General features: G+C 38.6%; 3 protein-coding genes across 3 annotated transcripts; 2 read left to right on the top strand and 1 right to left on the bottom strand.

Moving 5' to 3' along the window:
- The first annotated feature begins 1166 nt into the window (after positions 1-1166).
- Positions 1167-2496, top strand: LOC108859324 (uncharacterized). Its single transcript, XM_018633214.2, has 2 exons — positions 1167-1294; positions 1759-2496. The coding sequence occupies exon 2, from the start codon at positions 1788-1790 to the stop codon at positions 2223-2225; it is 438 nt and encodes a 145-aa protein (XP_018488716.1). The 5' UTR covers positions 1167-1294; positions 1759-1787; the 3' UTR covers positions 2226-2496.
- Positions 2497-3767: 1271 nt separating this feature from the next.
- On the top strand, positions 3768-6177 carry LOC130495120 (autophagy-related protein 13a-like). Its single transcript, XM_056986249.1, has 3 exons — positions 3768-5198; positions 5302-5483; positions 5674-6177. The coding sequence occupies exons 1-3, from the start codon at positions 3975-3977 to the stop codon at positions 5993-5995; spliced, it is 1728 nt and encodes a 575-aa protein (XP_056842229.1). The 5' UTR covers positions 3768-3974; the 3' UTR covers positions 5996-6177.
- A 27-nt stretch (positions 6178-6204) lies between these two features.
- On the bottom strand, positions 6205-11816 carry LOC108857411 (ubiquitin carboxyl-terminal hydrolase 26). Its single transcript, XM_018631394.2, has 14 exons — positions 11649-11816; positions 11405-11509; positions 10701-11309; positions 10164-10419; positions 9367-10046; positions 9148-9256; positions 8784-8962; positions 8255-8539; positions 7969-8176; positions 7704-7775; positions 7138-7335; positions 6775-7041; positions 6540-6681; positions 6205-6439 (listed from the first exon to the last, which is right to left on the bottom strand). Exons 2-14 carry the CDS (start codon positions 11479-11481, stop codon positions 6345-6347), a joined length of 3177 nt encoding a protein of 1058 aa, XP_018486896.2. The 5' UTR covers positions 11482-11509; positions 11649-11816; the 3' UTR covers positions 6205-6344.
- Between the last annotated feature and the right edge of the window lie 6 nt (positions 11817-11822).

Genomic DNA, 11822 nt, shown 5'->3' with positions numbered 1-11822 from the left:
TAATTTTTAATAAAATAATATAACTTATATATTGTGTTGTTATCTTGAAATTATTATTTTTGTTATAAAAGTTAAAAAAATAAGATATATAACAGTTTATTTATATCTTTACTATTATATCTGAATTTATTATATAGTTAAAACAAATTTATATTAATAATATTAATTATGTTTAAAAATAAGATAATTCTTATATATTGTGTTGTTATCTTAAATTAATTATTTCTATTATAAAAGTTAAAAATTAATATATTAAACAATCTATCTATCTAAACTATTATTTGAGAAGTGAATTTGCTTATTTGTGATGCTATTCATAATTATACATTTACTCATATTTTTTGCTTAATTATTAATATTAATTAATAAATAATTTTAGTGATTTAACCGATAATTGGTCATTATCTTGAAAATAATTAAAATATTCTAAAGATAATATCATAGCTAAACTTATACATATAATTTAGTAATATTAAAGTATTACATATATGTTTATAATTACCCATAAATAATTAAAACTTAGATAAAATTACTTATGTATACTATTATTATATGTTTAAAATCACTTATAATAATACAAATATCAAAAGCATTGATACAATAATAATTTATTACTATATATAATAATAAATACATATAATAATTTATTATTATATGTTTAAAATCATTGTGATAATTTCCAAAAAAATTAGCGGAAGATTCAAAATTATCTAAAGCCAAGCTAATATTTTACATCATATATTTTAAAAATAAATATAATGTATGTATATATGGATATTTTATTAAAATAAAAAAATATTGAATATAAAAATTAATATTTAGTTAATTATTAAATATTTCAAAAGCATGAGAATAATTTTTAATAAGGTTTTTAATTTATAGTAGATTTGTTTATAATTTTTTTTTAAACTATTAAGCCCGCAGGTGCAGGCAAAACACCTAGTTTATATGTAAATTTAATAAACATATAGATCTAAGAATCTAACCAATTAACGGAGTGCCACGTGAATCCCGTCTCTTTCACCGCCAAGTAAATACAAAATAAACGGAGAGAAGTTAATGAATGAGCGACAAACATGGGTGTAAATATTATAAAAAGGAATAAAATATAAATAATATGAAGTGGAAAAAAGTAGATGAGGTAGGCCCCACTAAGTGGAACCGTTTGATAACGGAGTTACATTAAGACATAACATGTCTGATCTATAAATACTTCTCCATCTTCTTCAATCACTCTGTTCTTCAGCTACCATATAGTTTCGAATCAAAACTAGGGTTACAAAATTTCTCTCAGGTATGCCTCTCTCTCTTTCTCATTTTCTTGATTGGAACCCTTTTCTATAAACTTAATGGAATATTTTCTATATATTTAATAATTAAAACGTTTTATCGTTTTATATTACTGTTTTTGTTTCGTAATTTTCAATCAGAATTTCTACAATCATATATGTTTGTTTATCTATTGCTATAAGGTCCAAATGGTTGATTTTGGGCAATTGATCATTCTGATTAGGAATAATAACAATGTGTACAGTGGATCGATTTCAATATTAGTAATATATCATGGCATGTTATGTTGAGTTGATTGTTGACGGGGTTTTATTTTGACATTAATGTGATCGTTGAGTTTATCTATGTGATAGTGAGTGAGCTTATATATATTTTTGTGGAATGAAACTGAAATTATCTGGAAAAGATGGGCGCTTAACCTTGTGATTATGATCGTTTAACTGCATTTCTTGGGTCATGCTCATGTAGTGTGAAGACAACGTACGAGAAAACAAACAATGGAGGTATATGGAAACTCACCCGTGGTTGGTTCCGCCAATGTTATCTACTTGTCTGCGTTACTTGGTCGCGATGGACCCAACCCATGTCACAAATGTGACTGGAAATGCGAGAACGAAAATGTGTGTGGAAATATGTACCGTTGCAAGCTAACCGGGTTGAACCATGTCTGTGACAAGAACTGCAACCAACGGATCCTGTATGATAACCACAACTCTTTGTGCCGAGCCAGTGGCCGGATATTCCCACTCTCACCGGCTGAGGAACAGGCGGTAAGAGGAGTCCGGAGGAAGCTTGATGATGAGAGTCAAACCTCTGAAAGCTGCGTCAAGCGCCGCCGACGTGACGCTCAGTTTCTTTCTTCTCCTTTCGAGAGGTCTTTTGCTGCCGTGAGCCCAATTTGCAGCCAGGCTGGAGATGGAATGGAGATGAACTAGAGATCTTTCTATCTCCGAGGGAATAATAACTTACCTTTCTTTTCGATTTTGGACAAACTATGTAATAAGAGATAATTATTCATGTTCTCTTCCAGGGAGACTAGGTGTAGCTCCCGGTATGAAGCAGCATTTTATCTTAGTACCGTTGAACTCTTATGTAGTAGTTAACGTAGGAGAGACTTCATGATTCTGCTGCTCTGTTGTGGACGTTTCTTGTTTTAATATAACTTGTTGAAGTAGAAGAATAACACAAATGTTTCAGCTGTTGCCAGTGATGTGTTTAATTCGCAGCTTGTCCTTGTCTTCTGGACAAAGTGGTAGAGGCAGCTTTTGTTTTGGTAAGCCTCAGCTGTTAATAAGATACCACTGATCTTAAATATTTATATAAAAAATTGAATAGTCTTAAAACTAGCACATTGTGATTGTGATTTCGAAATTAGAATAAAAATAATTTTTTGTTGATTTTTGTTGATAGATGAATATTTTTTTAGGATTCTTGATCAATAAATTGTATTTTAAATAAATTTTTAAAATGTTATTTTGGAAAGTTATCATTTTTTGCAGAGAATTATTTTAGATTTGCGACTGTGATTTAAAAATTAGAATAACAAAAACAAAATTGTTGATTGATGAGTATTATTTAGAAATTTTGATCAATATGTTGTATTTTTAAAATAAGTTTTTTGAAATGCTATTTTGGAAAATTCATTTTTATTTGGAACAATTGTAGAGTTGTAATTGTTATTTAGAAATTTGAATAACAATAATTTTTGTTGATAAAAGCATATTCTTTTAGAAATTTTGATCAATTTATTGTATTTTTAACAATTTTTTTAAAAATGTTATTTTAGGAAAATTGTCATTTTTATAGAAAAATATTTTATATTTGGATAATAATTTAGAAATTAGGACAACAAAATATTTTGTTGATAGATTATAAGTTTTTATAGAATTTTTGATTAATATGCTGTATTTTCAAATAAACTTTTTAAAAATGCTATTATTAAAACTTTATCATTTTTATAGAGTATTATTGTAAATTTGAGATTCTGATTTATAAATCAAGATAACAAAAAACTTTGTCGATAACTTTGCGTGTGATATAACACAGCGGATGAAATATTGATGCGATTAACTAATTAAGAATCTTTTTTCGGTCAACTAATAGTGAAGAATCTTGATGCCGTGGTTTACACAAACTCAATATATTATTTTTGTTGTGTGTAAATCTTGTTCTGGTGTTGACAAAAAAAAAATCTTGTTCTGGTGATTCCTGAGTTATTGTCATATTGGCATCCAATTTAAATCAATAGTCAAAAATGTTCCTAATGTTTAATAATCCTTATCCATATAAATTGCAATACAGCATCAACTGCGCAGCGCGTAGACTTCACAACCTCTACTAAAAAGCGCGTGAATCCATCTGTTTGTAATTAAAAGGGGAAAAGGAAGGATAAATTAGGAAATGAAACAAAAAGCCAGACGTGGCTCGCTCGCATCGGATGTTGCTTCCTATACTCATCTCGCCATTAACTAATTAATTTCCTTAAACCAGTACAAGTGGTTTCTTCTCTTCTTCATCGTCTCTCTCCGAAACAACCTTTACGCCATCGTTGACGTCTCAGATGATCCAACAACCTTTCTCACAGAGGTAAACCCCTAGTTTAATCGAACTTTCCTCGATCTGTTTGATCCTCTTTATCCGCCACTCGAGATCACCTCTAGGTTTGTTAGATCTGTACTAGCCAAATGGATTTTCCAGAGAATCTACCAGACATGGGAAGATTAGAGCAGATCGTATCCCACTTCTTCCCCAAGGCACTCCACATCGTCCTCGACTCCCGAATCCCTTCCTTACAATCCCGCGTCGGCGGCCGTTCCCGCGACCGCCCTAACCTCAAAAAGAGCGATAAATGGTTCAATCTCGTGATGGGAGACCGTCCCGCCGCCCTGGAGAAGCTGCATTCTTGGCATAGGAACGTATTAGACTCAATGATCATCGACATCATCCTCATCCATCCCAACCACGACGACGAGACTGTGATCGAGCGGTGGGTTGTTCAATACGAGAACCCGCTAATCATGTCTCCTCAGAGCTCAGATCCTCGTTACCAGAAGGTTTACAAGAAAGCCATCATCCTCCTCCGCTCTCTCCACGCGCAGACGCGCCTTCTCCCCGCCTACCGCGCGTCCAGGCAGCTCAGCTCCTCTCTCGCCTCCTCCTCTTCCTCTTCAGGTTACGAGATGGTCTACAAGGTTTCGTCTTTCAGCGACGTCTTCTCTCCTCCCGTCACTGAGACCATGAAAGAGTTCCGCTTTACCCCCGTCGAAGTCCCTCCGGGGCGTCTCTGCGTTTCTGTTACTTACCGTTCAGACTTGTCTGACTTCAACCTCGGCGCTCACATCACTCTGCCTCCGAGGATTATAACTGATTACGTTGGGAGTCCAGCGACGGATCCTATGAGGTTCTTCCCTTCTCCAGGGCAAAGCTTTGAAGGTGCTTCGTTTCAAGGTAGAAGGCGGCCTCCGTTGACTACTGAACGTCCGCATAGCTGGAGTAGCGGCTTTCAAAGACCTCCTACGCCGAACCAGTCTTTCTCCCCTCAGTTTTCACCTGATTTTTTCCACTCCTCACGTACTGATGGTGGTTATGGTTATGGTGGTGACAGTCACCACCACCAGCTTTCGCCTCCTTTTTCGCCGTCGGGTTCTCCTTCTACTCCGAGGAGGATTAGTGTGAGGCCTGGGACTGCTCCAGTGACCATTCCTTCTTCGGCTACGTTCAATAGATACGTTTCGTCATCGTCTAACTTCTCTGAGCCGAGTAGGAATCCTCTCCCTCCTTTTTCTCCTAAGAGCACCAGACGCTCCCCTTCCTCGCAGGACTCTTTGCCTGGGATTGCTTTGTACAAGAGTTCCAGAAGCGGAGAGTCTCCTTCTGGTGGATTAATGAACCACTACCCTGGCCACAAGGTTATTTTTTTGTGTAAATCTTGCTTCATGCACTTGTGTTTTGTATTGCCTTCTCCTCATTTGATATGTGGTGTGTTTTGATTTTTGAATCGAAATCTTTCAGCTTACCAAGGACAGCAAATACGATTCAGGCAGGTTCTCTGGACTGCTGTCTTCTAGTGGCTCACCAAGATTCGGGTTTTCTAGGAGCCCCAGTAGATTATCTTCTCAAGACGATTTGGATGACCCTGATTGCTCATGCCCTTTTGATTTCGATGATGTTGACGAGTCTGGACTTCACTACAGGTGAAAATGGTTTACTTACTTTAATCATGTTAAGGATGTTTGTATTAGTTTTCTGATATCTTTGCACAATCTCATCAAGAAAAAACAATTACATCTTTGACTGTTTGATGCAAGGCGTGAAGGTGTACAATTGTTGACATCTTTACCTTTGCATTTATCTCACTGTTCTTATTGGGTTCAATCGGTGCAGCCAAAGTCTTGACCGGAGGAAAACTTCAAGCTCTATATCACAGTCGCTACCTATAGGGAGGAAGTCACAGGATGCAGCGGTTGGAGTCCTTGTTCAGATGCTAAAGACAGCACCGCCATTACGACAAGACTCGAGCACTTACATGGCGTCAATGTCTGGGGTTCAGAGAGAAGGTGGTAGTTCAGTGTCAGGCACAGAATCTGAATTTTCCATGGCTCGAAGTACATCAGATGCGCTAGAGGAACTGAGAAATTACAAGCAGCTCAAAGACTTGCTTCTCTCCAAATCCAAGAGTTTTGGTGGAGAGACTCGTGTTCACTGAGCCAAAACCAAAAGAGCAATCAAAGTTATGACTGTTTGTAAATATGGATTTGATGACTACTACTTTAGCTCATGTTTTAGTTTCTGTTTGAGAAAAAAAAAAGAAAAAAAGAGTTTGTAGAAGTAACTTACCTTTCAATATGTACATAAGTACTAATAAAGTTTGAAATCTTTTCTTCTCAATATTTGCTAAATCTATAGAAGTCTTTGCAAGTTGAAGAACATCGATATTTGTGAGCGTTACCAATGGAAAAGTTTGATGCAATAATACATAATGATTCTTGTTCACTTAAACTGACCCAAAAAACTGCCATCCCATACATCTCTCCTCCATAACTAACTTAGAGTTACTAGCCGGCTTCGGAAGTAATATCTCCAGTCAAAAGCGTACCGCGAAACCCTGCTTCGATATCTCGATGTCCTGTCTTCTTATCGCATATCTCATCTAATTGAAAAGATCAGGATGGTTATTTATTTTCTAATAGACAAATCTCAATTGCAGTAACTTTAGCTACACTTAAACTAATTGGAAGGGGTCCTTTTACCAGCAATGTCGCGGTGTTCATGTATCTCGGTATCTCTCACCCAAAGCTTGTCGCCAGGGAATATATTCATGTCAGCAAGAGTTGCAGATTCCTGATCAATCACTTGTGTGCCTTTGTGAAGTTCTTGGTTCTCCTTCGACACCTGCATATTATTAAAGCCCACATGTCATTCATTGTATCCAAAAGTTACCTACTGAAACTTTATAAGACTCGAGGATTTCAGAAATCACATTACCCCAAGTAATTCCCATATCATCATCTTTAGCTGGTACACAGTTGTTGCTGCAGAAACTTTCAAGCTGGTGGTCTGCGTCCCATAGTTTGTTCTCCGTGAACGCTTTGAGGTACGCCGTTCCACCTCAAAGCTGGAGTCAGATGCTTCTAACATTGACTTTGGAGCTTCCTTTCCCCGCAACAAGCAGACAGACACATCTCCTTCAGAGTAACTGAGCTTCTGCATCAACTCACAGCTCTCTCTGTCTCCTATGCATTCCTCACAAACCTAGTTGAGGATAACAGATAATTGTTAGAAGTAACTACTGGACCTCAAACGATTTAGTCTACATGTATTGGAACAGTTATATAATGCAAATAATACCTCTGGGGATGTCCTAAGAATAAGCTGCTGACTATCAACGTCCATATCATTCTCAAGGTCAATAACGTCCTGAGATGCACTTCCATTCCTATTATTACCAGTCTCAACAAAAGCAGAGACTCCATTCTCCATGATCCCTCCCCACTCCTCACAGAAACATTTCCAATCATCCTCAGGGATGATTGTCAGCTTGTCCGTCTAGAAAAAATTGTGCACGAATGAAAGTAAGAATTCATGTAAACTAAACCGACAACCACCACGCCAATTTGTCAAATTCAGAATATGGTTCCTTTTATTTCTCTCACTGAACTGGCAACTACACCCACATAACCACAAAAACAAACTAGCAGAGCCAGTGACTAGGGTTACTAGAAACCAGTCCCAAAACACTCAGCCATCACTCTGCACTTGTTTTCTCTTATATATATACTATCCTTACTTCTACAGAAACAAGTTAGCCTCTCTTGCGTTTGTTATGAACACTTATCAGTTTCCCATTCTGAGATTGCCTTCACTATTTCAAACGGTTTCAATATAGATTTATAACTTATAAGAATCCTACTTACACATGGACTTTTCTGAAAAAATGAGCCACGTTTGCAGACAAGTTCAGGAAGCCTTTCAAGGAGTCGTGTGTGCTGAAAAAAAAAACATAAGACAAACCATTAGTTTTATGCTCAAACTTGGTACTGGGAACTAGGAAGATAAAGTAAGTCCTGCTGATATACGACGGATTATATTCACCCGCGAGAAAGCAGTGCAGGAAACAGATTTAGAGTTAAGACTTCTGTACATATAGCAACCAACTCACTGCAAAGCAATGCATCGTACCTTCTCGCACTTGAGAGTATCAATGACTCCATTAAGAAGTTCCGGTTCTGGTACTGAGGAACTGTTTTTTCCAGTCATGTTAATATAGCTTCTCCACTGTACTAGCCACGGAGAAGGCAACAAGAAATATCGGCTTTGTGGCGTTAATGCTATACCCTTTCCCGTAGCTAACTTCTCGTGATTTTGGCGCTGCTTGGCCTTTATTGTTCTGTTGCATCAGACCGAACGTTTACGAAAATATTTAATGAGTATCACGAATTCACAACAACGACTTAACATGGTTAACCTTAGTGCATCCTCGACGTCAGCAACCTCAGAAAGTTCCGATGTGCAGTGAGAACATTGGCTGGAGTCCAGAGGGAAACAAGGAGAACCCGAGGTATCTTCTGGCGTCACTTTTAAAGCATCTTCAACAAGGAATGACCAGAAGTTCTGTGGAACTAGAATCCTTTTGGCCCCTGGCGCTTGCTCAGGCATCAGCTTTCCATGACTACACGTGATTGCATTTGTGGGGCCTGCATCTGCATCACTGGGACCATCAAGGTTTTTCCTTTTTACCCATTGCTGCAACCTGGAAACATGTTATTACGCTTTAGAAGGAGCTTGATTTTTCTGAAACATGCTTTAGGTGCGCGTCCCAATGACATCCATCATAGAAGCAGCTAACTATGGTAACACCCCCACACCCAAATAATAGTAATTAGAGTGTTAAAGGCACCATCAGCATATGCATCAAGCTATCGAACACACACAAATAAGCAAAAGAAAGAAGTAGTATTATAAACCTATCAGTTACAGGACAGTTGAATACATACCATGCTTTAGAGACGTAATACTCTCCGTCCTCACACTTTCCCGAAAGAACATCGCCTGCTATGCTTTTCATGAATGTTCTTCGATCCCTATAGCTGTCAGAAGAGACAACAATGCGAGCACCATCCAGAAGGCATTCCCTGCAGTAGTCCCCTTTCCCTAGCTTTGGTCCACCATTGAACTAAAAGTAAGAGAACATGACCACATCAAAAAGAAGGTTGAAACAAGAGAGTGGAAAAGCCAACAGATAATATGATAGCAGAACGGAAGATTCCTGTTCATAGGAATATAAATTATAGAAACTACGAATTTGTCTGACAAAAATGGTTGATAATGGTAGCTGATGCAAAAATTAATATTGCATACCTTTGATTCTAACTTGGTCCATGCAAGTTCAGATATACGCTTCATGCAAGTAATTTTTGAGGCAAGAAATTTCCCGTGGGAACACAGTAAAGGGGTGTTGTCCAAAGCTCTACCTCGTACAAAAAGAACAAACATAATCAGATACAAACTTTTGAGAGCAATGCAGTTAGCACGGGTATATATATATATTTAAAGGCATGTATGAGGAGATTTACTTACGGCGGGGAGATGGTATCAGCCCATAGACGAAGCCAATCTGTGGAGACCCAAAAATATTGTTCTTCAAGTGACTGAACAGCAGCTTCTGAAAGTATTTTTCTTACTTCTTGCCTCCTTTCAGTCAAAGTATTCAATTCTCTTTCCTTTCTTAAATCAAATTGTTTGCAACCCTCAAGGAATGTTGCGTTCAGGTCACTGATCCACTTATCGAGATGTGGCGGAAGATAACCACCTTCAGGCTGTTGAACATCACCAACATCTCCTTTGGTTATGTCAATAGGATTCTCTCTCTGTCCTTTCCGACTTTCTATTTTACTGCGTCGAAGACTATAAATCAGCATATAAGCATCAGTGGATGAGAAAACCTCAGACTCTAAGGTGTTCCCACTAGTAGAGGCACCATTACTCTCGGACTTTGGAGTTGAAGAAGAAGAGCCTTCGTTGAATGGATGTGTACCAAGTTTTGATACTTCCTCATCGTCAAATTTCCACCACAAGCCAGTCTCTTCATCTTTTATGTGAGCAACGTAATGTCCACTGTTCACAGCGCTTCCTTTGTGGATTAGCACAGCAGAAAGTTCGTATGTCAACTCATTCTCAGAAGACTCTGCCAGTCTCGATCTCATATCCAACACTTGAGGAAAGGAAAACGAGGATGTAATTTTCTTCTTAGCAGTAGTCTGTTGACATGATTCAAGCCAAAAAAAAAGGAAAAAAAGTTTAATCAACTATAACAATGTCTTATCTAAGATTCAATTCATCTGCAAATCACAAGAACTAAGTCGTAAAGTAACAACCTTTGGGAGGAAAACACATCGTTTGAGCTGAAAGGTGATAACAGGAGGTAGTGTACGCAGCTTAATACAGCGCGTAGCATCAACTCTAGCATCGCAGCTCCCACAAAAATACTGATTGTCGCCATTAAGATGCTCCAAGCTAAGGTAATCATTCAAACTATCATCCAAACTCTTAAGACCCTTGACATTCAACTCAAGTGCATAAAAATCCTCCACCTTTGAGGAAGCTTCCGAATCCCTCCCACATTTTGAGCACCTAAAAAATGTAAAACATATTACGTTCTTGCCCTCAAAAACCAAAACAAGTTAACCAGACAAGCGAGGTCGAGTGGTACAGCGGACTTTTGGAAAGGTGTTAAGCACCCTGGGTTCAAAACCTACCAAACTCAGATTTAACCGTTTGTGAGGCCAGACAATATGGTATCTAATTTTTATTGCGGATGTGGCGTTGGTGGACAGCCCAGGAGATTAGTCGGTTGGAAGGGTTATCAAAGCAAAAAGAAAGAAACAAAACAAGTTTTCTAGCTTAAATCTTACGTGGTCACATGAGAGACACTGCCGCGGAAGAGATCTTGCACAACCGTTTTAGCCTTGGAAACACCAGAACGTCGCAAGCAGCGCTCAAGCAAGGACAAAAGCAAAGTCAAGAACTCATGCGTATCCTGCTGAACCTCGTTATCCAACTCAAGCGTCTTCACAAAAGCCTCAGAGTCGACGAAACACCTGACGCCGCCACGCAGCTGCGCGAAAAGCCTCGCGATCTGATCCAAGACCGGGAACTGATTCAGAACCTCGAGTTCAACGGAGAAAACGCCTCCACGGAAAGCGGCGTTCATGTAGAGGCACTGGAGGATGCTGTTGGCGTAGCAAGTAGCGCCCAGGTTGGTTAGACCGGCGGGGGTAGAGCGACAACGACGGTCAGAGGAGAGATCGGGGCCGAGGGATTGGAGGATGATGTCGGAGGTCTTCTGCCAGAGACCGGATTTGCGGGTAGCGTTGGGAGGTGGAGCGAGGGCGCAGAAACAGTTGGGGTTTTGGCGGGTGTTGACGCGGCAGGAGGAGGAGGTTTGTTGACAGAGTGGCTTGTGTATCATGAGGAGTTGGTTTAGGTCTTCCTCGGTTATATCATTCGCTTCGTATATTTTTCTGCAAAGGAAGCAAAAATGTTTTCGCTAAAAATGCAAAAACTGAAAGAAAAAAAAAAAGCTAAGATTGTTTTGTGTGGATTTTTTGGTGTGTACCGGAGAATTTGAGAAGAGGAACCAACAGTATCTAAAGGTCTTTGCCTTTTGTTTTTGTTTCGAGCGTTAGGTCTCATTGTGTTGTCACCGTCAAACCACCAAGCACTAAGAAGAAGAGCACATTTGTGTTATAACCTATTCGATTCTCCTCCGATTAAACGAAAGACATTATTAACTCAGGGCGATGAAATCGCATCTCGAAGCCCTGATCGATCGGAGAAAATAGAGGGGAAGCAGGAAGTACCTGAGAATCTGGAGTTGGCAGAAAGCAAGTAGAGAGCTCAGCTTCTCCGTCTTCCCTCTCAACTTTTCGTCTTCCCCGTCGGTTTTTTCTCTCTCTCTCTCTCTCTCTTTTTGTTTTCCCTCGTCGTCGTCCCGCGCTCTCTAAAATTCACGTAGATCAATATTCAGATTTTTT

Source organism: Raphanus sativus, chromosome 5 (genome assembly GCF_000801105.2).
Source record: "Raphanus sativus cultivar WK10039 chromosome 5, ASM80110v3, whole genome shotgun sequence".
In the NCBI taxonomy this organism is placed as follows: Eukaryota; Viridiplantae; Streptophyta; class Magnoliopsida; order Brassicales; family Brassicaceae; genus Raphanus; species Raphanus sativus.
The sequence above is the reverse complement of the archived record's forward strand: the minus strand, read 5'-3'. Positions and strand labels throughout refer to the sequence as shown.

Bases quoted from the DNA above. Each gene is read 5' to 3' on its own strand.
- LOC108859324 (XM_018633214.2), top strand. From the start codon at position 1,788: ATGGAGGTATATGGAAACTCACCCGTGGTTGGTTCCGCCAATGTTATC.
- LOC130495120 (XM_056986249.1), top strand. From the start codon at position 3,975: ATGGATTTTCCAGAGAATCTACCAGACATGGGAAGATTAGAGCAGATC. The intron at 5,199-5,301 runs GTTATTTTTTTG...GAAATCTTTCAG, and splicing joins ACCACTACCCTGGCCACAAG to CTTACCAAGGACAGCAAATA. The intron at 5,484-5,673 runs GTGAAAATGGTT...CAATCGGTGCAG, and splicing joins GAGTCTGGACTTCACTACAG to CCAAAGTCTTGACCGGAGGA.
- LOC108857411 (XM_018631394.2), bottom strand. From the start codon at position 11,481: ATGAGACCTAACGCTCGAAACAAAAACAAAAGGCAAAGACCTTTAGAT. The intron at 8,963-9,147 runs GTATGCAATATT...TCTTACTTTTAG, and splicing joins GGACCAAGTTAGAATCAAAG to TTCAATGGTGGACCAAAGCT. The intron at 6,682-6,774 runs GTAATGTGATTT...AATAATATGCAG, and splicing joins TGATATGGGAATTACTTGGG to GTGTCGAAGGAGAACCAAGA.